Source organism: Symsagittifera roscoffensis, chromosome 8 (assembly GCF_963678635.1).
Source record: "Symsagittifera roscoffensis chromosome 8, txSymRosc1.1, whole genome shotgun sequence".
NCBI classification, from domain to species: domain Eukaryota; kingdom Metazoa; phylum Xenacoelomorpha; order Acoela; family Convolutidae; genus Symsagittifera; species Symsagittifera roscoffensis.
The window spans coordinates 12,421,865-12,448,011 of NC_087069.1; the positions used below are offsets into that span (position 1 = coordinate 12,421,865).

At 32.8% G+C, this 26,147-nt stretch overlaps 1 protein-coding gene across 1 annotated transcript in view; it reads right to left on the reverse strand.

Annotated features, from left to right (window-relative positions):
• LOC134853378 (uncharacterized) overlaps positions 1-25,945 on the reverse strand; it is a gene marked incomplete in the record, with an annotated part of 65,147 nt that extends 39,202 nt beyond the window's left edge. Inside the window, 6 exon segments of the mRNA XM_063869365.1 lie at positions 13,173-13,448; positions 14,337-14,459; positions 14,823-14,946; positions 15,361-15,856; positions 24,819-25,065; positions 25,707-25,945. Coding sequence (XP_063725435.1) covers positions 13,173-13,448; positions 14,337-14,459; positions 14,823-14,946; positions 15,361-15,856; positions 24,819-25,065; positions 25,707-25,727 — 1,287 coding nt within the window.
• Between the last annotated feature and the right edge of the window lie 202 nt (positions 25,946-26,147).

The window sequence follows — 26,147 nt, forward strand, 5'->3', positions numbered from 1 at the left end:
CCCTGTCTCAACTTTCCTCTAAAACTTGGAGGGGTGTTCAGAGGAATAATTATTTATATATTTATCTATGCGCTGGTTATCGAGCAAAAACTTCGACTCTAAATCTACTTTGGAAAAAATACTTATGAAATTTAAGACTATTTTGTATGGATTTTACTACGATGGAGGGAGAGTTTTATCCCCAAAAAAAATAAAGCTCGAGGGACTGCTGACAAGATAAATGATGTGCAGACCAGGATAGCGGTCGAAAAGTTTGCAGACAGGGTACAAAAAATGAGGATAAAAAACGGTTTTCACGAGGAGATGAATGGAAGAGTGCGTGAAGAGGAGAAGTGAAGTGCACCAGAAAGGACTCTCTGTTTGAGAGTATTCATTTTGACGGCACGAACTAGAAAAAATTTGTTCGATAGAAAGAAAAAATTTTTTTGCGAAAACTTTGACATTGAGGAAAAGAGAATCAAAGGGTATCAAGTTTTGCCCACCAAACACGATTTGCTTTATGGTCTTAGGCCTACTGTGATCAGAAAAAAATCAATAATTATTGTGATAAATATGCTGTTTTTGAAATTCTAAAAATAATGTGGGAAATAAAGTTGAAAAATCAAAGCAATTTAACGAATCTACATTATGGAATGCTTAGAGTTAATTTAAAAAATTTAAGGCCGATGAGCTGACTTTGGCAAATCAATTCAAAACCATACTGTGGCGCTGCTATGCTTTGATCCAAAAAAAGTTCCGAAAAGGATGCTGATCACCGTTGAAAATCCAATACTTCTGATTGCAGCTATACAATATCAGGAAATGGGAGTTCTGATCACTATGATCTATTTGTTCAGTCAAGCTCAGAATCAATATGGGACACAAATAAAAAAAAATAAAAAAAGAAGTTTTTTTAAACAATAACAACAAAATAGAGTTTAATTGGGGCCTATACAATCTTAATATAGTAAGTTTGGCCAGATTTGAACATAAATTCAACAAATGCAGAATAATCTTCAATCTTTTTCAATGAATTTTAATTGAAAACATAAATTTTACCATAACTAGTCAAAAAACACAATTTTTTGGCAAATCATAGATTAACAGTGAAAAAGAGATGTACTTAAAAAAAATTCTTAAAAGAAATCAAGACTTGAAAACCGAATGCATTTTAACAACTCAACTAAAAAACAATTATCAAAAGGCATTTCCATACAACACGAAAGATCTACGCAAATGTAATTTATGAGGAAACATCAAAAACGACCAATTTTTTTTGATGTGATTTTTTTGAAAATATAAAAGCATCTGAGAACACAAACGACAACAGAAATTAATGCATTAACCGCTGAAGAATTATTCTTTTTTTTCCATTGGTCCAGAATTGGCTTTAATTTTTAACGGATCATGAGATTTTTCAAAAAAGAAAACAACCTCAGATTCAACCTTTCTCGTTGATTTTGAGGCAAAAACCGTTTGATGAAATACCGAGAATTTTGAAAAAAAGTGAGGATTATAATGAAACCAGAAATAATTTTTTTGAAAACATTGGGCCCCAATACCCACTATTATCTTTAAAAATTTTTGGAATTACCCAAAAAAAAGCACTAAATGAAAATGGCTAGATAATTTTTTTGAAAAGTTTTTGAAAATATTAGGCCTGGTTGTTTTCCCCAATACTTAGTAAAGTTTTCAAAAAACTTGTAAACAAATTTTTTACTCACAGTGTCGCAAGGTTGCTGAACTTGTCACCGTACATAAGCACGCAATAAAAGGTAGCAATTAACGACCTATTTCAATTCTGTCATTTTCTGGTAAACTGTTCGAAAAAACAATCAAGAAAGCGCTCAATAATTTTAAATCCAAAAACAGGACTTTATCGATCCCTTATTTAGGTGACATTGAGGAAAATAGAATCAAAGGGTATCAAGTTTTGCCCAGCAAACACGATTTGCTTTATGGTCATAGGCATATTGTGATCAGAAAAAAAATAAAACGAAAACTAATTTTATTTTGTTATTTAGGCTGAACTAACGCTTTGTTTTGAGACCCGTGAAATGTGGCAATTCTCCTTCAGAATCAAAACCTCAAATTTTTCAGTTGATTACTAACTCAATCAATTTTTCAGATATAATAATGATATTTAGAAGTTTTAGAACCTCATATACATGTAGCTCAAACAAGGAAAATACTTTTCGTTTTGTCCTAAAATTTTTATTTCTCCAATTTTTCCGCTTTCAAATTATTCACAAGAAAAACTCTGCTGAGGTTGTAAAACATTTAACAGGGTTTCAATTGCAGTGCCATGAACCAAATTAGCATACTGCTAAATGGAATTAATTGCTAACTCAAAAGCTTGTGGAAGCATTTTTCTACACAGAATTTCTTTTGTTGTGTAAAACCCAGATAATTTTTTTTACATTTTTAATGCTTGCTTCGATGTTTTCAAGAAAATTGAGATTTTGATCAACGATTTTGTAATTTAATTTTTTTTTGTTTGGGAAAATAATTGTTCTATTTAAATTGCGGGCTTTGTTTTTCTCTACTTTCAACCATAAACTGAATTTTATCCGCATTCAGTGTCATTGTATTCGCTGCCTGATAATTTTGGTACCTGATTTTTCAGTGCATTCTGATACTTCTGGAAAAAAAAACTTTAAAGTTTTTTCGAAGTTTTTTGAAAGTTCGCCATGAAAGTTTGTATCATTAGCCACAAAACGATTCCACGTTCTGTACTGCTTCAGAAAAATCATTTTAGATAGAGCGAAAAAATACTCAGTCCAAATACTGGACCTTGTGAGACGGTAGTATTCACCGGGCTTAAGTTCACCAGAATACCTTGATGACAAACAAGCTAAAACCTTGATAAGTAAACGGTTTCTAGTAGAGAGATAGGGTTTTATGAGTGAGTGAAGAGGGCCCTTTAAGCTAAAAAAAATGACATTTTGCAATTAAAATAGAATGATCAACTGTACTAAAAACTTTGATCAGATCTAAGAATATACACCAGAATTTTTACTGTGTTTGCCCTCTAAAATGTAGTCTAAGAGATCGACAATGGAATCAGCTAAAAGTTTGTTCTAATAACCAAAATATTGGTTATTATAATGGTTATCTGAAGCAGTACAGAATGTGGAATTGTTTTGTGGCTAATGATACAAACTTTCATGGCAAATTTTCAAAAAACTTCGTAAAAATTTTATCGAAGCTCCAATCGTTTTTTACTTCGTAAAAACTTCGTAAAAAATTTTAAAAAACTTCATAAAATTTTTGAATGTTTGAAGATAAAAATTTACAATCCTTTTGTAAAGCTGCAGAACACTTCAGCTAAAAAAATTGCCCTTTTCTCATTTGATTTTTTTAACAATTCGTCTAAAACAACCAAACTCAAGCCTAAGAATTGAAATTTTTGTGTAGGAAATTTTGTAATACGGTAAGATTTAGAATACGATTTATACGACTTCATCATACGGTCAAATTGGGTCGCCTCAAGAAAACTAATGATAGAAGAGACACTGCCTGACATTCCAAAAAATGTTTGATTCAGAAACTTGATTCAGAAAATTTTTACTTAGACTTGCCAAAGTTACTGTAAAAAGCAGTTTTCAAAGTTAAAATACGCATATAAATACTTTTTGGCTAGTCGGTAATTATATTTTTCCGTCGATTTTATAAGGCAAAAGTTTTTTCTAATCTCCAGACAAGATTCAGCTGATTTTGCCTAATTTTGCTTAAATTTGATATAACAAAAAACGAAATCGATCAAAAGTTCGATTCTTTCAATTAGATTTGGGTTTTCCAAACCAATTCTATCATTGATTTTTTGATGGAATTTCAACCCAAGTTTACTATTAATAGTTTTACAATCAAGGCAGCAAAGCCAGAGTATGAAAAGCCAATGTCTGGAAGCTCAAAAAATGCTGAGCGAATACTGCTGCAAATTAACTGAACGATGCATTGAATCGCATTTTTTTAATCAGTTGGTTCTGAAATCATATTATTTCTAGAATAACTTAAGTCAGCACGTGAACTTTTATCAACAAAGTATAATACCAACAGTTTATTACAGTAACTGTTGAAAGACATCAAAACCTTCGCGTTTTTCTTTGTGCTTATATCAGAACTGGTTTCTTCTTTGCAGAACAAAAGTAAGCTGAGGCTATATAACTTTCTTCGTCCAATTGACACAATCTAATTTTTAAAGTTTTTTTATAATTTTTTTATTCATTTGCATAATATTCCTCGAAATGGCAGCTTCTAGTTCTTCTTGGCTATCCGAAACAAGCAACATTCTCATCGTTCTGGGACACCATGAAAATGAAATGAAAACAATATCATGTTTGATGAGTCTGGGAGAAAAATTTGACTCCCTTTCAAAGTCAGAAAACAAACAGGAATTCGACCAATTTATCGTGGACCTGATTACTTGGGGTTTCGTTGCGCTATTGAAAGAAATTCTAAAAGAAAAAACTTCTGCCTTACTTAAACAAATTATTTTGGATTTACTAGTCAAAATTACGGGCATCAGCAGAAAGTTCTGCATAAATGTGATTGACAACCATTTCTATAATTTTTTAACTTATAACCTCAAATTGAAAACCTTTCAAAAAAAGTACACAAAAAGCGATGAAAAAGAAGAAAAGATCTGTGATCACATAAGAAAAGTTCTCATAATTTTACGGAACATCTTTCGCAATTGTCCCGAACTGCGCATTAGCTTTTGCAAAACGAATGTAAAACACACTCTTAGAGAACTATTGGAAGCTGATAGTGATGATGAAATTAAAACATCTGCCCTTTTATGTTTGTCGTACGTAGTCGATTTCGAAGCTGACGATGATTTGCATCTTTTAACCCTACAAAAAACACATTTAGACTTTTTGTTTCAACTGGTTTTGCCAAACATTCTTCGAACCTCTGACCGTTTATCATATAAAAGTTTTCAGATCGACGAGATTATGGAATCACTTTCAATTTTTTCACGGAATTCCCAAACTGCAACAGAACTTATAAAACAAGGCATTATTTCGATCTGTGAAACTTATGTGGAAGAGTTTGGTTTCCTTTTAAACGAATCAATCACTAGTTTTTGCAGATTCCAACGCACCGCAAGACTGGCTTTAAGCGTTTTAAATCAGATAAGTATGATCCCAAGATCAAGTTTCTTGTTCAATACCGAAGCTCCAATGGTCAACTATGAAACAAACTCCAGTGAGATCGAGACATTCGATAAAAACGCCGCCATTGATGAAAGCTGCTTAGATATACCTGCACAATTGGAGGATATTCTAATGCAAGGAGCTCAAACCGGTTAGGCTCCTTATTTCTCAATTTCAAGACAAAACTTTGTAATTTTGATGCCTCGAACCTACATTATTTTCAGCAAAAACAAATAGAACAAGTTTTTAAGCATGTTCTTTTTCAAAAATATGACGATGGCGCAATGAATTAGGTCAATTATGAAAATATACAGTGATTTTAGAGAGCTCGAAAAATCAATTTGGTCGATGATAACCGAAAGATTGACAAAATTTTCAAAAACCAGATTAGATTTGTTTAGAATGAAACTTTTCCGCATTGACGAAAATAGTTTCGGATTGCTTTAAAATTGATTTTAAATCGATTTTAAATTAATCCAATTCGATTAAGAATGTACGTTTTACGAACTCAAATAGATTTTAAATCGATTTAGTTTGATCTTTTTTTGAAAAACTGGGTTGAATTAAGTGTCTAGGAAATCGATTTAAATCGACTTAGATGGATTTTCTGAGTGACTAAAGTCCATCCTGAGCTCACTTTAATCCATCCGAAGCTCAATTAAATCCGTTGTAAATCAACTTAAATCGGCTTTTCTCGAAAACTTTGATCCAATTAAGTGTCCATAAAATCAAAATTGCCCTCCAATTGCAAATCGCATTTAAAATTTTGAGAGTGACTAATCTTGAAAGCTAAAAAAAAATCAGAGAGCCGAGAACAACTGGTAAACAGTTTTGTAGAGGATTGAAATTAAAAATCGTTTTCCTGATTTTTTTTAGCTGTTTTAGATAAAACTACTGTAACTTCATCCTTCATCTTATTCAGCAAACATTTCCGTTTAGAAAATTTAACAATATTAAGAGACCAAACAGTGCATTTTGTGAATTGTAAGCGAATTGCGCAACAGGCCAATAACAGAAATGTTGCAGAATCCGCAGTGTTGCTATTTTTTTTTTGATCTTTGTTGCTGTTTTGGATTCCAAGGCCAAATCGCTAAAACACTGCATTGCTCAAAGTCACCCCAAAAACAGGCAGCTTTGCGGAGACCGCAACAAAATTTGCGGTTTCCAAGAAGATATAATAATATATGTGTTTAATAAATTTAAGCTGTCTTGGAGTTCGCAAATTTAGGAGATATTCGCAAATTGAAAGCGGATTCCGCGACTTGTAAGCGGAATCCGCAATTGGTTTGCTGAAACCGCACTAATTTGCAGAGTCCTTTTAAATTTGCGGAATCCGCTTAAGTTTGTTGGACGAAGCCACAAAAATTTTGTAAAAGGAATCCATTTACATTTTGGAACAAAATTATGCGCGTACCCAGTGAAAAGTTTGGCCTGGTAATGGAATTGGGAAGAAAAATTGCGCTAAGTCTGCTTTTGTCTCTCAAATTTGATTACCTCAATGGGTGATCATAGGGATCAATTGTAGAGCGGTGGAAGAGTCAGGAGTTTTAAGAGTCCGAAATTCGGTAGTTTTGGCCTATTTGAAATTGGATACTAATGCCAATAGTACAAACTTAATGAAAATGTTTCGATTGCTGATGAAAGTGAAATACGCTTAACATATCAGAAAAGTGTTTGACTTTGAAGGCAAATTCAAAAGTAGCAGCCACTTTTTCTGGTGCTGGCAACAAAGGTTGGTGGAACTTCAAAATTTTTTGCAGATTGAAAACTTCAAAAGTGTTCCCAGTTTTAATTATTAAACTAGAACTTTCGATATCCTTATCATTGTTGGACTGACAACTGAGAGTAAAAAGAAGCTTAAGCTTCAAATTTTTACATTTTTTTGTTACTTCTTTCACGCAAAGTCTGATAACAAAATAGGTCATCCAAATGAGTTGAGTGATAGAACTTATGAAAGCCTTTTCAGTCTTTGAGTTTTACTATGGTGCTCAAAGTATTTGCAGAGAAAAAATGTATCCTGAATTTTTGTTCCGATCACTGACCACTGAAGTGGGGAGGAGTTTGTACTCGGTTCTTTTTTAGTTTCTTTTTGTTCCGACCATCGAGAATGGGGACGAAGTTTGTATTCGGTTGTGTTTTATGTTTTTCTTTTTGTTTTCTTTGCAAAATGAGCCACCACAAATAGTATTTGGACCGGATTGAGTAATAAATCATATAAAGCCCTTTTAGTCGTGATTTGAACGACAATAAACTATTTTCGAAAAAGTTTTCCCCGTGTCTAGAAAAGCCGGTTTGAAATTTTCAATTTTTGTCTAATGTCGAGGGAGGGAGCAAGCTTAAAATAGCTTATTTATGTTGAATTTAAGACTTCAAATTTTAGTTTTACTCAAATTAAGTTAATTTATATAGTTTTTAGCTTCTCTTAAAAATCAAAAGCTGAAAATTGAAAAAGTTTCCTATTACTTTTTCTCAAAAGTTGTTATCCAATTTGCTTACTTTGAAAAGTACCGGCTCTCCTTGTTTTTCTTCTTTCTTTATATCCACGCAATATCAGGTATCACAAAACAATTTTCGGAGACGGTTGAATGATATATCATATTAAAGCCCGTGCAGTGCTGATTTGAACCCTAGTAAATAAAAAAAACTCGATTTGGTCTAATTTCGAGAGAATAACACAAACCAACGTTGAACTTTTCTGCAATTTAGCTCCTTCTTGACAACAAAAACATCATATAAAAACCAAAACAAAATCGGAAAAAAACTGAAACGAAAAAGGTTTGAAAAACTTTGTTTTTTTTTAAATAATTTTTTAAGAAAAACTGTTAATAGGATGCGTATTCTGCTCCTACAATCAACCATATCTATTTTTTTGCCATGCATTTGTTCAGATCCGCTGAAAGTTGAGAGAAACAAAAGTATCACAATATAGTTTTGTTTCAGATGAAACCCGTTGGAGCTTAAATGAAAACTGTTTCCATCATTCAAATGAAAGTGATTGGACTAATTCTGATGTAGATGAAGACAAGGACAAAGATAATCACGAAATTTTGGAATCTCATTCATTGAGAAGTATAATCGGTTTTTACAAATCTTGTAAAGAATTTCATCGAGCTTCTTACCTTGCATCGACCTTGAAACCAATGACTGCAAAACCAAATACTGGTAATGTCGCTAATAAAACTGATGGCAAAACTAACTTCCAATTCAAAAAAACTAATGAAGGTGAAACAAGTCATAGCGGACGAAGCGTTTCTACAGTTACTGACGGCAACTGTCAACAGAATGGTTTTAAATTTAAAGTTGGAGAAAATACTTTTGCGAAAATTGACCAACATTCAAAGGAGCATATAATGATCAGCTACTGTCATAAACAAAAAGATCTAGCTCATAAATTGGTACCTCGTCTACGAAAAAGTGGCTGCAAGCAAATCTGGATAGATTCCGAGAACATGCACAAAGGCAAAGGTATTCTTGATGAAATGGCGGACGCAGTTGATAATGCATCAGTTATTGTCTGTTTGCTATCAAACGATTATTACTTGAGCGAAAACTGCATGTCTGAAATCAGGTATGCTAGAATTAAAAAGAAAACGATAATTCCAGTAGTTGCTGAAGACATTTTTATGCCAGACAAAGTTCTTCTCTTGTGCATCGGTGACAAATACCGCTTTGATTTATCAACGGATGCCCGATTTGCCCTCACTTATCCTTTACTGGAAGAAAAACTTAGAGCAGAAAAACTCCTATAAATAGACAAACATTTTGTAAAACTGTTGAAGTATTTGTACAAGTAACTCCCATCTTAGTACTTAAAAAACACTAACTCTGCGGTGAGTAGAAAAAATTATTAATTTTTCGTAAAGACATTCGAAAACAATGAGGAATGTATTTGTTTTGTTTTGTATTCAGACCTTATTCTGAACTACAGTTGTAGAGAGGGGATTGAAACAATTAATCTGCGTGTTTCCAAGCGGATGTACTACAAACTACTATTTCCGTGGGCCTACGTAAGCTGCCGGTTAAAAACTTCGAAAACTTAAGCTATGATGTTAGAAAATTGATAGTAACTATACCCGTTCAACTTTTATAGTTTTTCATAGATTTTTTTTTACTTTTAGAAGACCAACAAAAAGCAGTAAAAAAACCAAGGGCTTTGTTTTGAAGTGATGTTTTGAAATCTTTTCTTTCAGCTTTAAGTGCTCTGATCGTGGCACCAGTTTGTCAAAAAAATTTACAAACTCGTTGAAATAGTTCATTTATTGAACTGTTTATTGCTTTTTATTTCGATTTATTGTTTGTGAGAAAACTATTTCTTAAAAATTATAGTATTTTGTGAAGCCATTCTTAATCAATTACGCCTATAGATTAATAATTTTTGTTCAGTTTTATGTTAGAAAGCTCAACTAATCAATGTCATAATGTTTTTGTTCTTTCTTTAAAATGAAATTAGATATCGGCAGATTCTTGTTATAGAAAAAGCTTTTTTTTGCGAAATAAAAACAATTTCAGACCAAATAAAGGCTTTAAGTTTTATATTTCAGAGCAACTAAAGGGAGCTCTAATTTTACATCACCACTTCATAAGGTGATTTTTCATAACTCATGAACTTCTAAATGAAACCACTTACAAAGATTGATCAAGTTTATTTTTGTGGTTTTTGCTATCGTTTTTAGTCACTAACATTCAGCTTTTACATTTATTGAATTTGCTTTTCAGTTTCACTAAATTTCATTTTATCGGCATTAAGTTTTGTAAAAAAAAATGAAAGATCTAATAATAGTTCAGAAAAAATGGCAGATTGAAAGAGAGCTGCTGATGCTTATGAGAATGCAAGTTGAAAAGCATGTGAATTTCAGAAAGAGAGTGAAAACAATTACCGAAATGAATATTTTATACCTCCGATGACCATATTGTGGGTTAAAAAAAAAGTACGGCAATTTCGTCAAGCTTCTGAGACTCACTCTGGGCTACATTGAAAATACGTTCTTGTTTTTAATTGTTTAAATGAAACAGAGCAAAACCAGAAAACTTCATATTCAGATTAATTTGTTTGAATATGACACCGTACTTGAACTTGTTTTTATAGCTATTTGGGCTAATGTGGGAAAAAACGTCCGATAAAGAAATATCTCACTTTCAGTCAGAGTTAAATTTGTCTCCTCCATGATTTTCTTGATCACTTAATGAAATTTTGTCATTTCTTGTTTCAACATAAGAACGTTTCATTGCGCCAACAATTTTTGGAAATCTATGATATCAAATTTAGATTTATGATCTCATCTTAATATTTTCGAAGCAGATTTATTCTGCCTTGGGCTATATGCTAACGGCCCTCCTAATTCTAACAATGGCAAAAAACAAGATTTCTCTTTCGAAACCAGGTCATATTTTAATTAGATTATCAAATAAGTCACTTGAAACCACTTTCATTTATTATATTTTAAAATCTGAGACTCTAAAATACCAATATTTTGCAATGAACTACTGAATATATATGGCGCATTGAAACATGAGAGATTAATTAATTAAATCAAGAAAAGCATTAGCACCCTTTCGTATAGCTCCACCTCAAGATTTAAGCTACTTTTTATGGAACTTATTTTACAGTTGCTAATAAAGGCCCTAGCTATAAAAATTTTTAATAGCGCTCGCAACAGATAAGCAAGATAACTGTTTAGCGTCAAATATGCGTCATACATTACTGCAAAAAGTTTGAGAAATTATGTTCAATTTCGAAAAAAAACGAATTGGAAGAAAAATTACTATCAAAAACAAAAAAAAAATAAACTAAAAAAAAGGTTAAAATCCTGTTTCAAAGATAAAAATAGCTGACACAAACTGTGAAAATTTTATTTGAAGTTAATTCGAGCACTACAGACAAACTTAAGGGCCGACAGATTTCATCCTTTTATTGTGTCATTGTAAAACCCTACTCCAGAATGTTTGTTTTATTTTTGTAAAGGTTTCGTCTAACATTGAGAATGTTAAATCCACCCAATTGGGTTGACGAGTAGTGCCTACTTGCCAGAAGAGATAACAACTGGTCCGAGAGACATGTGTTAATTTTCAGCCCGTGGACAAAAGGCGCTCAATGCTAAATTATTTAGAACGCTTTTGCATATAAAAAAAAGTTGCAACAGACGAATACAAACAAAAATTTTTTAGGAAAACGAAAATTCAAATGAATTCAAAGTTGGAACTTGGAACTAGACAAAATCTGTGCCAAACAAAAACTATATTTTTTTCCTCGTGACACCGTACATGAAATAGCTTAACTAAAATAAATTTAACCTTGAAAGATCGCAAAATCAATGCTAATTAAAAAATTTGACAGGAAAGCAGGCTAAAAGGTAAAAAGACTAATATTTGTTTCACAGTACAACCAAAAAAAATTTACGGTATCTTCAAACTGAAAGAACTCGAAGATTTTTTTCTACAAGATATCTTGTTTCGGTCAAGAGGCAATCCAATTGCAATCAGGTTAAAATTACCTTCGAGCTGATCAATTGATGTTTTGACCCAACATACAAACTAGATGAAAGTTTTGCAATAGCAGATTCTAGATAACTAAGCTCAGGTACTACAAATTTGGGAAACTGTAATCAACATATACGAAAATTTTCTCTTTTAAATATTTTAATAGATAACAGACAAGAACCAGACAAAAAAAACAACAAATTTCAAAAAAAAGAAGTATTGGCGTGAAACTTTGAAAGATGATATTTTATCCGCGTCGAAGCAAACTTTCAAATACAAATACGAAAAAATAGCGTATCTACTAACAGCCAGCTGGATTTTCATGTTTTCCGACATTGTGATAAAGAAACACTTTGATCCAGGGGCGGATCTAGGATTTTCTCGAGGGGGGAGGGCGGATTTTCAAAAAAAAATTTGTCCATTTTTTTAGGTCGACCAAATTGAATTTACGAGCTCTTATAAAGCACTACAAAGACCCTGTTTTGGCCAACATTTATGCGCCGCAGGCAAAGTTTGAAAAAACAGGCAAAAAAGCGTTTTTAGGCACTTTTTGGAAACTTTTGACCAAAAATTTGCGTTTTTCGGCGCGCGCTCCCCCTCAAAATTAGTATAATGGCACCGAACGCGCCTTTAGAAAAATTTTATGGTCCGTCACCAAAAATGGATATCCTAAAATAAAATAAAGGGGGATCATTTGAGCCCGCAGGGGGTCGAATCCCTGAGGGGGGAGGAAAAGGCGTCCCCCCCCCCCCTCCTAAATCCGCCCCTGCTTTGATCATTTTAAACGAAAGTGCTATGTATTTTTGTATTTTGAGTCAAGAAATTTAACTGAATCATCCGGTAAAAATATCTCACCTATGGTTTTTTATTAAACTCTAAGGGTTTAAAAATTGCTAATTCAGCCAGTTTGAGATAATTACAGCGCGCAAAATTTTTTAATTATTTGCAGCGCGTTTTGGAAGCGGCAAATTATTTGGCCCAGACATCATTCAAACGTGTTTTCGTGATGATTATAATGAAGTTTCAAAATTGCGGGATTTGAAATTAATCAATGCGTAATTAAACAAAACGAAAACTCAGAAAACTTTGCTCTGTTTTGGGATGAATCTGAATACTTCTCTGACTAATTGTCAAAACATTAACAAACATCTTTGAATCAAAAGTTTTCAAAAAATGTTAAGTCAAACGTTTGTCAACATTGGCGAGCTTGGTCAACGCTTGAAAATTAGCGACTCATGTTGGGTTTTTCTTAACATTCATTGACTTGGTTGCAAACTAATGAAACGAAAAAAAGTTTGGTTTTCAAGGTAAAAAAGAGCAATTTTGGGTTGATCAGTTTTGGTCAAATTCATTCATCAAAATTTTGCATCAACTATACAATAATTAGCAAAAAAGATTATCGAGAAACCATTTTGACTGTAAAAGCTGTGTTTTTGTCATCACTTATGTTTAATGTCGACTGAAACTTCTATCTTGCATTTTGCATTTTGCTCTGTTTAATAGGATTTTGAATGCTCATTTTTTCCAATTCTCTGTTTTTTTTCATTAGGATCTCACCTGAGATAAATCCGTCGGTATAATTTCCTCTGCGTACTTGTCCAATTGTGTCAACGAAGCGAACCTCGTGTTGCCCAGTTTAGACGACTTAATTTTGTTCATGTTGCAGATGGAAATTGCGGGAAAAGTGAGTGTTCTAGAATCTTCCATTTGTGTGACTACCGACACTGGCCAACCGAAGAAGTCGACGAGGAGGCTGCATGTCTGCCAGGTGAATCCGGCGAATGATCCGAGTACTAGGATAATCCACAGAACACGACGGTAATCCGAAGAGACCTAAAATTGACAGTTTTAACAAAAATGATCCAAAAATAAAACAAAAAATTAAACTTGTTTCAAGCAAGGAAAAATCGTTTATGAACAAAAAATTTATCCAAAAAATCCCATAACAGTATATGATCATGAATTATTTGCAATAGAATATAATTTTTTGAACCTGAGTTTTTTCTTAATTTTCATCGTGGGAGGAAAATTGATGACATGCGAACTACTTAGCCTATTCCTAAACCGATGTTCACTTCTTGAGTCAAAGTTTGAATTTATTTTAAGACAAATGCAGCGTTTTTAGTATAATAATTGTAGTTCCTGCGAATCGCAGAGGAGCTATCAGTAGGCCTTAACAGTCCTGTCGAGGATAGTCCTTTTTGTATTATCTCCCCACATTCTAGACTGTGTTATTTTGTTGAGCGAAGCTCTTTTTTTTGCGACTCAAGGCCGTTTTTGTGCGTCTAGAACTTTCACGTGGTACCACTATTGCAGCCAAATTTGGTCAGGTTGTGGTAGACCTGAAGCTAGAGGTCAAGTGAGAGCTCGTCCTCACACACTATCATTGCCATGGCATGGGATCGATTACACGATCTGACGATTCAGAAGTGAACGCCTTACCACTATGCTAAGTGCTAAGTATGTCAAACAATCAAACAAAGGGTTTAAAGAACAATTTCTCTGCACATGCAGTTATACCAAAGAAATATATCTGAAATCTAAAACTTGAAAAAGTACCGCAGAGACGGACTCAAAAAAATCCCTTTTGATTCCAGAAATACAAACAAAATAAGTTACTCGTCTTTTTGCATCATATTTTAAACAAATAATATTCCTCCTTGTTTTTTTTTGAAAAAGAGATCCATCTTTTGAGGGGGGGGGGGATTAAGTTAGCTTTACCTTGGCTGCCCTGGCCACCCCGTGGACTAGAGATGTCTCCTGGAAAAATAGTCTGGTAAGAGTGGTGCAGTCATCTGATGAGTCCAAGTGCATCATACGACGAAGATGCTTCTCCTCCTCTTGCTGTAAATGGAAAAGAATTTTCCCGGAAAATGAATGAAAAATAAGTCTGAAAAGCGAAAACTTCATATCATTTTTATCGACAGTGAGAAATCATTTTGAAACATTTTTGTATGGAAAATTTCAATTGCATTAATTTCGTAAGTACTTCGAAATCATGGATGATTAGACCGCAATGTGACGTTTCATGGTCAGTATATGATTTCATGAAGAAAAAAAACAATTTCGAATCATTTTTTTAATCCTCACTGCGAGATCGAGTAGTTGACCGGTTTTATCAAAAAAGGGGGATCGCTCAATTCTTCAAGCGAACCAAAAATTGTAAGTTCGATTCTCTGAACTAATAGAATCAGACCAGAAGCTCACCTCAATTTGCTGTAGTTCCTGCATTATACTCTGTGTTCCATTAGTAGCACCTGGTTTGAAACCCCCCGAGGGGGGACGAGGAGGCAAACTGTTGCTCTCCTTACACTCGCCCCCGATCACCACCCTAACACACAAATACCATGATCATGATACGCTAAATTAAATGATTGAATGCTGAATTAAACGCTGAATGAGTTTTTTAAGAGCCAAAATTACTTTGTCAAAGTTTTAGAATTTAAGAATCAAAGCTAATATTAAAAAGCACAATTTAAGAGTAATAAAAAATCAAAGATTTTTTGATATGCCAAAAAAAACTTCGGTAATTTCATTTTTTTGTGATTTTTAACAGATTTAATCATTTTTGTTTTCTTTCTAATGAAATTTATTCATCGAATGAAGAACATTGTAATTAGTTCAGAAAGAAAACAATCATATGGTCTTAAATCAAAATCAAAATAATTAATATCAGTTTCATTTCAACTTATGGTAAGGAACCATTTGATTTCTTCTTTAGGACAAATAAAAAATCAATACTTGCCTTTCTCTGGGTCCCAGGATTTCCGGTCTGGGCGGCAAGAAATTACTTTTACTACTATTCAGCTGCCTCGCATCGTCGTAGATAGACGTATAGACAGGCGAGTTCGTATTTCTATGATTATGACACCCCCCATTCCCATTAGTACTCCTGTGATTATTATAACAGGGAAGAGGGGGAGGTTGGGTTGTAAAGGACGGAGATGGATGAATTGTGTTTGTATTTTCAGACCCGACAACTACCGCGCAACAGCAACTTGCACAGGAGCCGTTGTGCGAGGCAGCCCCACTTAGGCTCATATCTTCGATCCCGTTATTGGCAAGAACGACAGAGTTGCCAAGTAAATTTCTATTGTTATTATTATTACTGCTGTTGCTGTTGTTGTTGTTTACATTACTGCAGTTGTTGACGAGACGGCGGTAGTTTTCGTCGGGGTAAGTTCGAACCATTTGCAGTGAATGAGCTGACCCATTTGGTAATTGGGGGTTGGTTTGGGAATCTAAAACAGAGCAAAGAAACTCATGCTACCTTGCAAAAATAATGATGCAAGTTAAAACTTAGTTTGAAAATAGATTTTACATAGAAAGAAGACTTTTTTTAAAGAAATAATTTTTTAATCATCCGGACTTACTTCGAGTAATCATTGTCTCAAAAAAATAAGGAGATTTCTGAAACTTAAGAAAAGTTCCCAAAAAATATTGGAATTTTTTTTTTAAATTATCAATAACAAAGTTTCAGGGATTTAACCAATTATATTGGCGTTAAGTGGTCTGCATCTTTTGAAGAAAAATTGGCTCCCAGTCGTTTCCGCCCTATTAACGCAGTCTTCTCCGCCCCAGTCACTTCCACTCCAGTTATTTCCGCCCCAAAAGCAGTCAGTTCCGCTCAAATATCAGTTCCGCCCCAACTAACGTATACCATAAGCCTTTACGAGTTAAACATTCCGTTGTTTGTTCATGTGAATCAAAGCGAATAAAAGATACAATGTTAAAAAAACCGTATCTTTGACAATGTGTAGCAAAGCGAAATAAAGGGGATAGTTTTGGGGCGGAAATGACTGGGTTTTTGGGCGGAAATGACTGGGTTTTCGGTGCGGAAGTGTTGTGTCTGGGGCGGAAATGACTGGGTTTTTGGGCGGAAATGACTGGGTTTTCGGCGCGGAAGTGTCTGGGGCGGGAATGACTGGGTTTTTGGGCGGAAAAGTCTGGGTTTTCGGTGCGAAAGTGTTGTGTCTGGGGCGGAAATGACTGGGTTTTTGGGCGGAAATGACTGGGTTTTCGGTGCGGAAGTGTCTGGGGCGGGAATGACTGGGTTTTTGGGCAAAATGACTGGGTTTTTGGGCGAAAATGACTGGGTTTTCGGTGCGGAAGTGTCTGGGGCGGAAATGACTGAGCACGGAAAAAACAATGGCAAAGTAATTTTTTGAGATATGTTTTAGATAAAAGCAGAATGTTATGACCACAATATACAATCCTATAGCTTGGAAAAACAACGAAAAAAAAATACCTAATGTATTTCATGGTTTTATCTTAATTCAAACGATTCGCTTGCTCACTCTAGAAAAGGTTGAAATTCCAGTTCAAATGTTGGGCTAAAATAGTTGAACTAACGAGCAAACTATCGAAAATAATAAAACTCACTTATTGAAGCGATTAGTGACTAATAAATGTAGCGTTTTAAATCTATTAACGGTTCTAGTCCAAACATTCGACTTGTCAAGCATTCGCTATGTCAGACATCCGATTTCATATAGTTTTTACTTAATAATGAGACGCAAGATTTTCCAAGGCAAGACAGTTCAATTAGCCAAATCCAATTGAACCGATATTCGTGTGCTCGGCGGAATTAGGGAGGGGCGGATGCTCCTCTCTCTCCTCATGGATATGACCCCCTTAATAGCAAAAAATAGATCTACTTAGCAATCCCCCATTTCAGAAAGGGGGATTATTTAGTAGATTAAGTTTTTCGACTTTTGGACCAATCAGAATGCAGCAAAATTATATTTCTCAAAAAACAGCTCTAACGCTTATTTATTGTATTTATTCACAGGGGTCGAGATTCTTGAGTAGATACCTTAGAAAGGACATTGTTAAGTAGATCCCAAAAAAATTCACTCCATTTTCGGCAAGCAGCCCTAAAAAGTTTAAGCATGATCTAAACAAAATACAGTTACGTGGCAGTATTTAGGCAACTGCATATTCATACTCATCACTAGGTAGACAAATACTGTAATAAACAATCAGAATCGACACAAAGGAAGAAATTAGTAAATAATAATTATTCAGTTCGTAAGAGTGCTTGCTAATCTCGATACTGATTGTTTGAAATAGTAATTGTCTGCGTACTGACGAGTACGAATACGCGGTTGTCCTCAATCCGCAAAATACAAAGCAAATTTTCTGTTGGTATCGCATCATGGAAACTTTTCTGTGTTCTTCCTACTCTTAGCATCTTTTGACTTAGCATCTTTTGACGATCGAATTGTGTCACTTCAAAATCAAACAATGTTTAATCCCCTACAAAGGTTCTGTAACGTTCTGTAAAAGATATTTAAAAAATCTTGTAAACAAATCGACCGGCACTTTTTCTCTCCCCTAGTCTTAAAGTTGATCGAAGGAGAAATTAATATATTTGCTCTGAATCTCGGGGGTTTTTTTTTTCTTCAGACAAACTTCGACTTTTTGACTTGCCATTTTTGACGGAATTTGTATATATCATTCAAAAGGTATTGTTGTCATGACCATGAACCTGAAAAAATACAATATCAGTGATTATTTTTTGTAAAGTTTTGGGGATTTAAAATTTATTTTGTGGCCAATTTTGGAAAATTAACGCGCGATATATTTCGTGCTAATAACGCGTAAGCCGATCTATAATCCGTCTTAAAATCGTTCCAAATTGGTTGAAGGAAGCTTATTCACTATAATTGATTTGTTAAAAGCAGCGAATTCTATCACTTTGTCTTTTATATGGCGTGTGGGGTATGATTTTTACAAAAAAAAAAGAAAAAAAATTTTTATTGCTATATTTCTTTTTTTTTCATATTTTAACTGTTCCATAGACAGTCAGAACATTCAGGGTTTTGCCATGATACGAGCAGTTTTGTTTCTATTTCAAATACTTTCCACTCATTTTTTGAGCTTTTTAAAATTTGTATGGAGCCATATTTCAACATGAGGACGTCGTTTGATGAATGTAAGAATTGGGTAGACAAGGGAAAATTTTGAAAGAAAAAAAAAAGCTTTTTGTAGGAAACCATTGGTTATGGCAGTGAAACTAGAAAAAAATATAACAGTACCACTGACAGGAAAATTTGTAAGCATTATTTACATAAACATAAGCAATTTTGTTTCAAAAGTGGCTCCACTTAAAAGGGCTAGAGGCAAAAAAGGGCTTTGACTCAGAAAAAAAAATTATTGAATGAAATAACTCAGTTCAGAAAGTTTGGAAAAAAAACAATCTGTTCATCTTTAATACCAGCTTAAAAAAATTGACCAACTCTCAGTTGTTTGCTGAATTGCAACTATTTTATATATTAAAAAAAAAGAAGTGAATACTTCTTTTCCCTAGCGTCTTTCAAATTTCTTTTGCAAAAGCTTGTGAGTATTCAGAACCTATGCTATATGAACAGCAGCCGGTTAACTTTTTTTCGCTCTGAGAGATGAGAAAAGCAATGGCTTAGAGCTAGTTTTTCCACCTGATTTTGATACGCTGAAAAAAATAGGTTGAACTTTTTTCTAACTCGGATTCCAAAAAAATCCCACTTTTGTTTTTGACGCAAAATCAACAGACGCAAATGAAAATTGAAAATAAATTTCGCTCACAGTAAGTCAACAACATATGATGATAATTACTCTACAATTATATATTTTTTGAAATAAACAAATATAAAAAAAGCATTTTTTTTGTTTCGACACAGAACGCGATACTTTTTGATTGCCATGAAAGCTGTGCTTGAATCATTGGGTACAACTTATTGTGCAGCATGTTAATTACAGGCTCCTGTAGATAAATTTTTAAAAAAAGTTTCTAATTTTTATATGAGTTGACGTAACGAAATCGTACCCAACATACAAAATGGCAGAAAAAGATGTTGAAAAAGATCAAAAACCTGTATACATTGCCTATCGAAATGAAGTTTTCACTTGCAGTTTGCCCAAAAATCTTTATATGAAAAATTAGTAGGAAACAAATGTTACATAGACATTTGAGGAGAGTGTAATCTTCAAAATGCAAGCTGTTTTTCTGAATGAAAACGAAAATCTTACCTTTTCTTGGTATCTCAACTGAGAGCTTATTCTTAGTCGTTTCTAAGATTTCTCAAATGCCAGCCATTTTCGGTCTTAAATTACAGCCTGATTTACTTATCTGGTTTCATTTGAGAAAACGAAGACACAATCTCACTTATTTGAAATACACAGTCTCGAACTTTGTTCTTACCTCAGTTCAATAACTGACAAAAAGTTCAATTTTATTTCGAATAAAATGCAGCTGAAACAAATTTGGGGTCAATAGCTTGTGCTGGTTTATTCTGCAATTTGCTTGAAGGATTCAATATTGTTTAGATATTTGTCTCCAATGGTTTCTTATTCCAATTCTGGACTCCCGAACGGGTGTAACAAAAAGTAAAATTAGCGAATTCAGGAAAATTTGTTCAGAATCATTTGTTTTCTGAAGCTCTATGTGTGTTTAACAACTTAAATTGAAAAAAGGTCATGTCAATTTTTGCAGTGAAATTTTTTCAGTGAAAATTAACTTAGGCCTAGGGTACTTTTCTTCTGCGTAAAATCAGGTAATACAAATGACATTCGCGAGGCAATAAGCGCGTTATCGCAATAAAGCTTTTTAAGTGTTGACTTCGATTACAAAAACTGATAAAATACTTTCAACAAAATTTTCTATTCAGACTTAAAATGAGCAAAAAGCTGATTTTTTTTTCTTGTTCACTCTTTTCCAATTGATTGCTTCAAGTTGTGAAAAAACAAATACTGAATTAATAGTATTAATGAAAGTATTATAATCCTATTTTCTATTTTATTCTAACTTATTCTAATTCTTTTTTTTTGAAATATTCTGCAATGGTAACGGTTTTCTTGAGATAGTCAATTAGATTTTATCTTTTTAAAGCAATGTTTGAGTACTTGCCATTTATTACAAATTTGTCACTTATAGAACGAAATAAAGGAATCAACAGCTCAAATTGCGAAGAATGTTTAAAGTTAGAGTTGTGATAATATTGAGAGAAGGGTAAACTGAAAGGAAATTCCCAGAATTAGGGTTCTATCGGGTTAATATTATCAATACTACAAGTCAAGTGGTTTGGTCTGAACTGTCAAAATGTGAAAATTTGTTTAAATTTGAATCAACCCAAATTGACAATTTCAAAATAGAAATCGACTCAAATTCTGCTACTACCGAAGTTGTTGACATGTTTAGGTTAATCGATTAGTTACTTTCAGAAATTGAGACACCCTAAGAAAACACTAGCTGTGCTGGTATTTGTTAATTCTTTACGAAGCCGTGAAATTTTAGTTGCCCCAAGAAACCAAATGAAATGCTCATGTTTATTGATAGTTTTCTAGGGGATACAGTTAACATTTTTTCAAGCATTGTGTTTTGCAAATGAGAAAAGAGTTATTATTTAGATTTTTAGCTTAGTAGCTGCTAGTTTTTTGGCAGGTTGTGGTGTCCCTAAAGCTCTTTATAACTCTTGGATTCAAACAAACCCGCAACAATTTTTATGGGTAAAAATTGATTATGATAGACTTTCGTTGACTAAAATAATTTCTGAAATCTTAAAATAGTAAAAAAATTTAACGACCGATAGTCCAAAAAAAAACAGGGCCTTTTGTAACGATTTAAGTTTTTTGATTTCAAGGAAGTTGATATTTTCTACGAAAACCCGCAGAAGTCACCCGCAAATTTAGTTGCCCCAATAAAGAACAATTGCGTTGATTGTATTGCCTCAAAAACTAAACAAACATTACCCACAAAAGGAAAGTCTAAGTGGAAGCGAAAAAATTGATAGAATACAAAATCCAATTATATTCAAAAAATATGATGTTTTTAACAAAATTGTGTTTCAACATCCTGTCATTTTTGATACTTTTTAAATAAACCTAGTCTAGTTTGCGAACCACTAACAGATATGTATTTTGTTCTGAATATCTGGCAATATCTGGAAACTAAAATAGCTATCTTATAACTTTGCCACTGAGGATCATAACTTGTTTTTCTGGTAACAAATGCCTTGAATTTCTTGACTAGTAGCAAACGAACATGAAAAGAAAACACAGCAAAGAGCTAATGGAGTAAATTTCTCTTCTATCTTCCGGTAAAAATGAAAAAATAAATGTACAACTAAGATGATTGTTAGAGTGCTGTTTAATAGAAAAAAAAATGAGGATACGAAGCGCCAAAAATTAATATAAGTTCAATTTGAGAATTTTTCGTAACAAATCGAAACAAAAATGAACAAATGAATAAATTAAATCGAACATTTTTAAAAACTGCTTTAAATGAAGCAGTCTATAAAAGATTTTCGTCGATGAATCAAGCCCAGAAAAAAATTGCAGTTCAAATTAAAAATGTGTTTTTGGGTTTTTCAGATTTACTTAATGACCTAGACTTTTAGTTTACGTAAACTGTTTTTAGATTAATCAATTTGTTTTTCTCATAACACCTTGAGAAACAAGTTAACGTTGAGTCAGGCGTTTTATTTGATTTTGCGATCAATGATCTTCGAATGTGGTTGACAATTTGCTTCTAAATTACAAGACTTAAATTCGTAAATTTTGCGAATGATTAAGAAACCCTAAGCAAAAAAGCATTGAAACTTTTCTGCTTCAATCTAATTCAGTGATTTTCGCAAGATGTTCATATATATGAGTATGATGAATTAACTTGAAGCAGAGCAGTTTCATTGACTTTTTTGCTTAGGGTTTTTTAATCACTTACGTACGGTATTACAAAAAGATGAGAACTACTTTTATTCATTTGAGATTTTAGTTACGCAGAAGTTCTGATGCAAAAAAGTTTTGTCATTTTCATAAGCATATGCAAAAGCAAACCGAAAAAATTCAAAATTATATTTAAACGACCGCATAAACAAGTGTGGCATGACACCATCTTTTAGGCTGTTATTTATTTTTTGAGATAACATAAGTAGCAAAAAACCTATTGTAAAAACTGAGCGGCTGGTTGTGGTTGTCTTACCTCATGAGTCATGTATTCAGTAACAAATGGTGTCATTTTTTAAAACGGTTGGTTGTTGATTTTTTTTCTCGAAAAGCGAAAGGAATATTTATGCTACACAGAATAAATTAAAAGTTGAACTGTAGCTCGCAAATTGACCTTTCAAACTTTGAAGTTTTACATGACGTTTTTTTTTACACTTTGATTGATGAAATTTTAAAACATTTTTCGGTTCGTGAAAAACAATTGTGAGAAAAAACTAAACGAATTTAAGCGTAATTTTTTTGATTACTTCAATTCAATGAAAAAAACTAAATAAACTATTAAATCTGTAATTAATTTGTAGAAACGATAAAAAATTAACATTTTATTGTTTCGACTCACTAAAGATTTCACAGTATATATTCATGCGTGACGTTTTGGTAAACGATGAATTCAAGCGTCCAACAAATTTCAGCAAAAAACAATTAACAATTTATGAACTTTTCTGTCGTAAATTGAATTGCAGTGCAAAAGAAACCATTTACTGACAAGAAATGGATTGCATTCGACTTTATACAGACACGCCAAGACCTAAGAAATCAATCTGAATCGAAATAAAACCCATTTAGTTTGATACAAAAAAGTAGCCCTAAAATGTATCCTTTTTTTGCATTTTGGTTTCACTTTCATTCAAACTTTTGCAACAGTAAAATTGATTTAATTATTCCTCTTCTTCTTCTAAATTGTTTGAATCAATTTTTGTCTACTATTTTGGAAACACATTTTATAGAACTTAAAACATTTAAAAAATCTAAATATAAAATTTTTGAATGAGAGCTTCAAAAATGAAAATTCTTGTGGCCTGTCATTATTAGCTTATTTAACCAAATGACAAAAAATATTATAAACAACAAAAAAACTATCTAAAAAGTCTCAAATTATATTTAAAAACATCAAAATTTGTCTAGGACGTGATTATTGCAGTATAATACCGTTTAGGCGTGAACAAAAAGTATCAGAAAAGATACCGAAAAACAACAGAACAAGCAACAAAGGAAGTTTAACAGAAAAACAAAATGAGTACCAAGAATAACAAAAACAACAGCCAAAAATGTATGTGTGGGGAAAGTTACAATCAGTATTAACAATTTACTGAGCATAAAAAACATAAAGCACTTTTAAAACACTAACGAAAACATTTTTAAAAACACCAAAAAACGATCGAAAGCTAACGTAAAAGAACATATCGAAAACTTTCTAGAAAGAAATTAACACTGTATATCATCATGAACACTTGAACAAAACACAAACAGTATAAAAAAAACTGAACTTAACAGAGAAAAAACAGCAGAAAGAGATTTCAATAAAATAACGAAAAAAATAAAGCTTGGCAAAAATCTGCTAATATAAGTAAATCAAAATTTTTCGGTTGCTTTCAGTGTTTTAATAGCATTAGTGTTATATTGAAACTGTTATAGTTGCAGTAGCAGGTATTAGGAGAAAGTTCATGATTTGAATACATGATTTTGACCCAAAATATGTTCCATGTATTTTTTGCAGATTTTTGTGCTCAAAATCCGACTTATTCGACCAATTTCATGTCTTTTTGAACTATTATTGGTCCAAAATGGTTCTCATATTGATTATTTATTGTAGTTTTCTTGCATGTTTTTCTGCTCAAAAAATAATTTTTTTACCAAATTTTGGATTTTTTAAAAAAGTTTTGACCAAAACTGCGATTCAAATTGATGATGTTCTATGGTCTTTTTTTAAATTGTTTTTTGCTCAAAATTTGATCTATTATGACCAAGTTTAAAAATTAACATACAAATCTTATTAACTTTACCAATCAATTTTTACTTGGCAAAGTTTTAATCATAAAATCATCAATAAAGTGTTTCAACAAGCATGTTTTTTTTGCAAAAAACTTCATCTAAAACGGTTTGAAATGGTTTTTCTAGGCTATAAATTGGATAGTTTTTTTACTCCAAAAAATCGACTTTGTTGAGATTTCGTTGGATTTAATTACCTCACAAACTTTCATTTTAATTAATTCAAACCATTTTTTTAGGCAATAAAATCAATTTTTTCTTCCGTAAAACCCCATTTAATCCATTCCTAATCGATTCACCTATCTAAATGGGCCACCGTAATTTCGTTTTTATTCAGTATATTATCTGTATAAAAATCAATTTATTTATACTTCAATCTCAAGTTTGTCAGTGCGGGAATCATGTAAGTCATCTCAGAGTTCAGAGAAACTCATTTGATATTTTCACACAAACCTGATGCATTGGTGTTATCATTCAACTGATTTAACTGCGAAAACGTGTCTGTTAAGGTTTCTAAATGTTCCAATTGCTTCTTCCGACAACAGTAACTCTGATTTTTATGCTTAGTCGTCTCCGGACGAATAAGATGCGAACGTGCAATTGACAGACAAGCCACCAGACAAAAGACACTTATTGAATAAGCAACACGCCATTGCATCAATACAACAGCAAACCCTCCGACAATTAAGGCAAAAGCAATCTAAAAGAATGAAACTGTTTCGCTTCTTTTGACATAATACTAACTTTTTTTATTATTATTATCTTAAGTTCGCAAAAAAAAAACGAAATTTTGGAAATTTTCGACTATAAAGTAATTTAGACAAAGGTAAACACCCACCAATTTTAAAAAAAAACAAATCTATATTCGACATTTTTTCTTTTTTTGTTGTAGATTTGAGATAATCAGACGATCACGTTAAATTTCCAACGAGCCTTGCCGGTATATTTTTTTGAATGGAAAAACCCTCTGACCAAGAAGTTTTCTCCTCACAGAGAAAAAAATCTTTGAAAATAATTTTAAGCAACCGGGATCCCGACTGGCAGAACTAAAAGAAATCACTTGAGACTTTAAAATGCGCATTTTTGCACCTGATTTTATGTTGAAAACCATTAAATTCAGGAGCAAATTGAACGATTCAGAGAAAAAAAACTCCCTGTAAAAAAAAGCTTGCCCTCTGCTCCGTTAAAAAATTAATAGAAAACATAACTTGCTTCCAAGAAAGAAACGGTTCCCAATTCTGAAACCCCGCGTTTTTTAAGTTAAGTTATCAGAAAAATTATTTTAACTATTGAAATTCTACCGCTTTTTAATATAAATTATTAGAATTAAGTAAATTTTACTTGAAACAGTTTCTTCATCATAAGGTCGGTAAAAACCAAAGCTTCAATTGAGAAAAGTTTTGCAAAACTAAAATAGATAAAAACAAGCAGCTAGATGCGCTTTAGCTTTGAACAAAAATAACTTTGCCGATCGTCTAGCCTTCTATATGAACTTGAAAAACAACCCAGTCGAAGTCATAAGCAAGAAGGTTAGAATTTTCTAAATTTGAATATTATCTTGCACAAAGTCCAAACTATTGCCTGAGTTCGTATTTGTTTTGTTCTTTCGCTTTAGATAGTACTCGTGGCTTAGTAACACTCGTATTCGCTTGTCTACGAAAGATTAGGTTTGCTGGAAAAACACTTCAAACATTATAACTGCTGAAATGGTTTAACAAAAATTTAAGTATAAAATAGAAAGGTCGTAATCAAAATCTACAATCGTCTAAAGTTGCTTTCAAA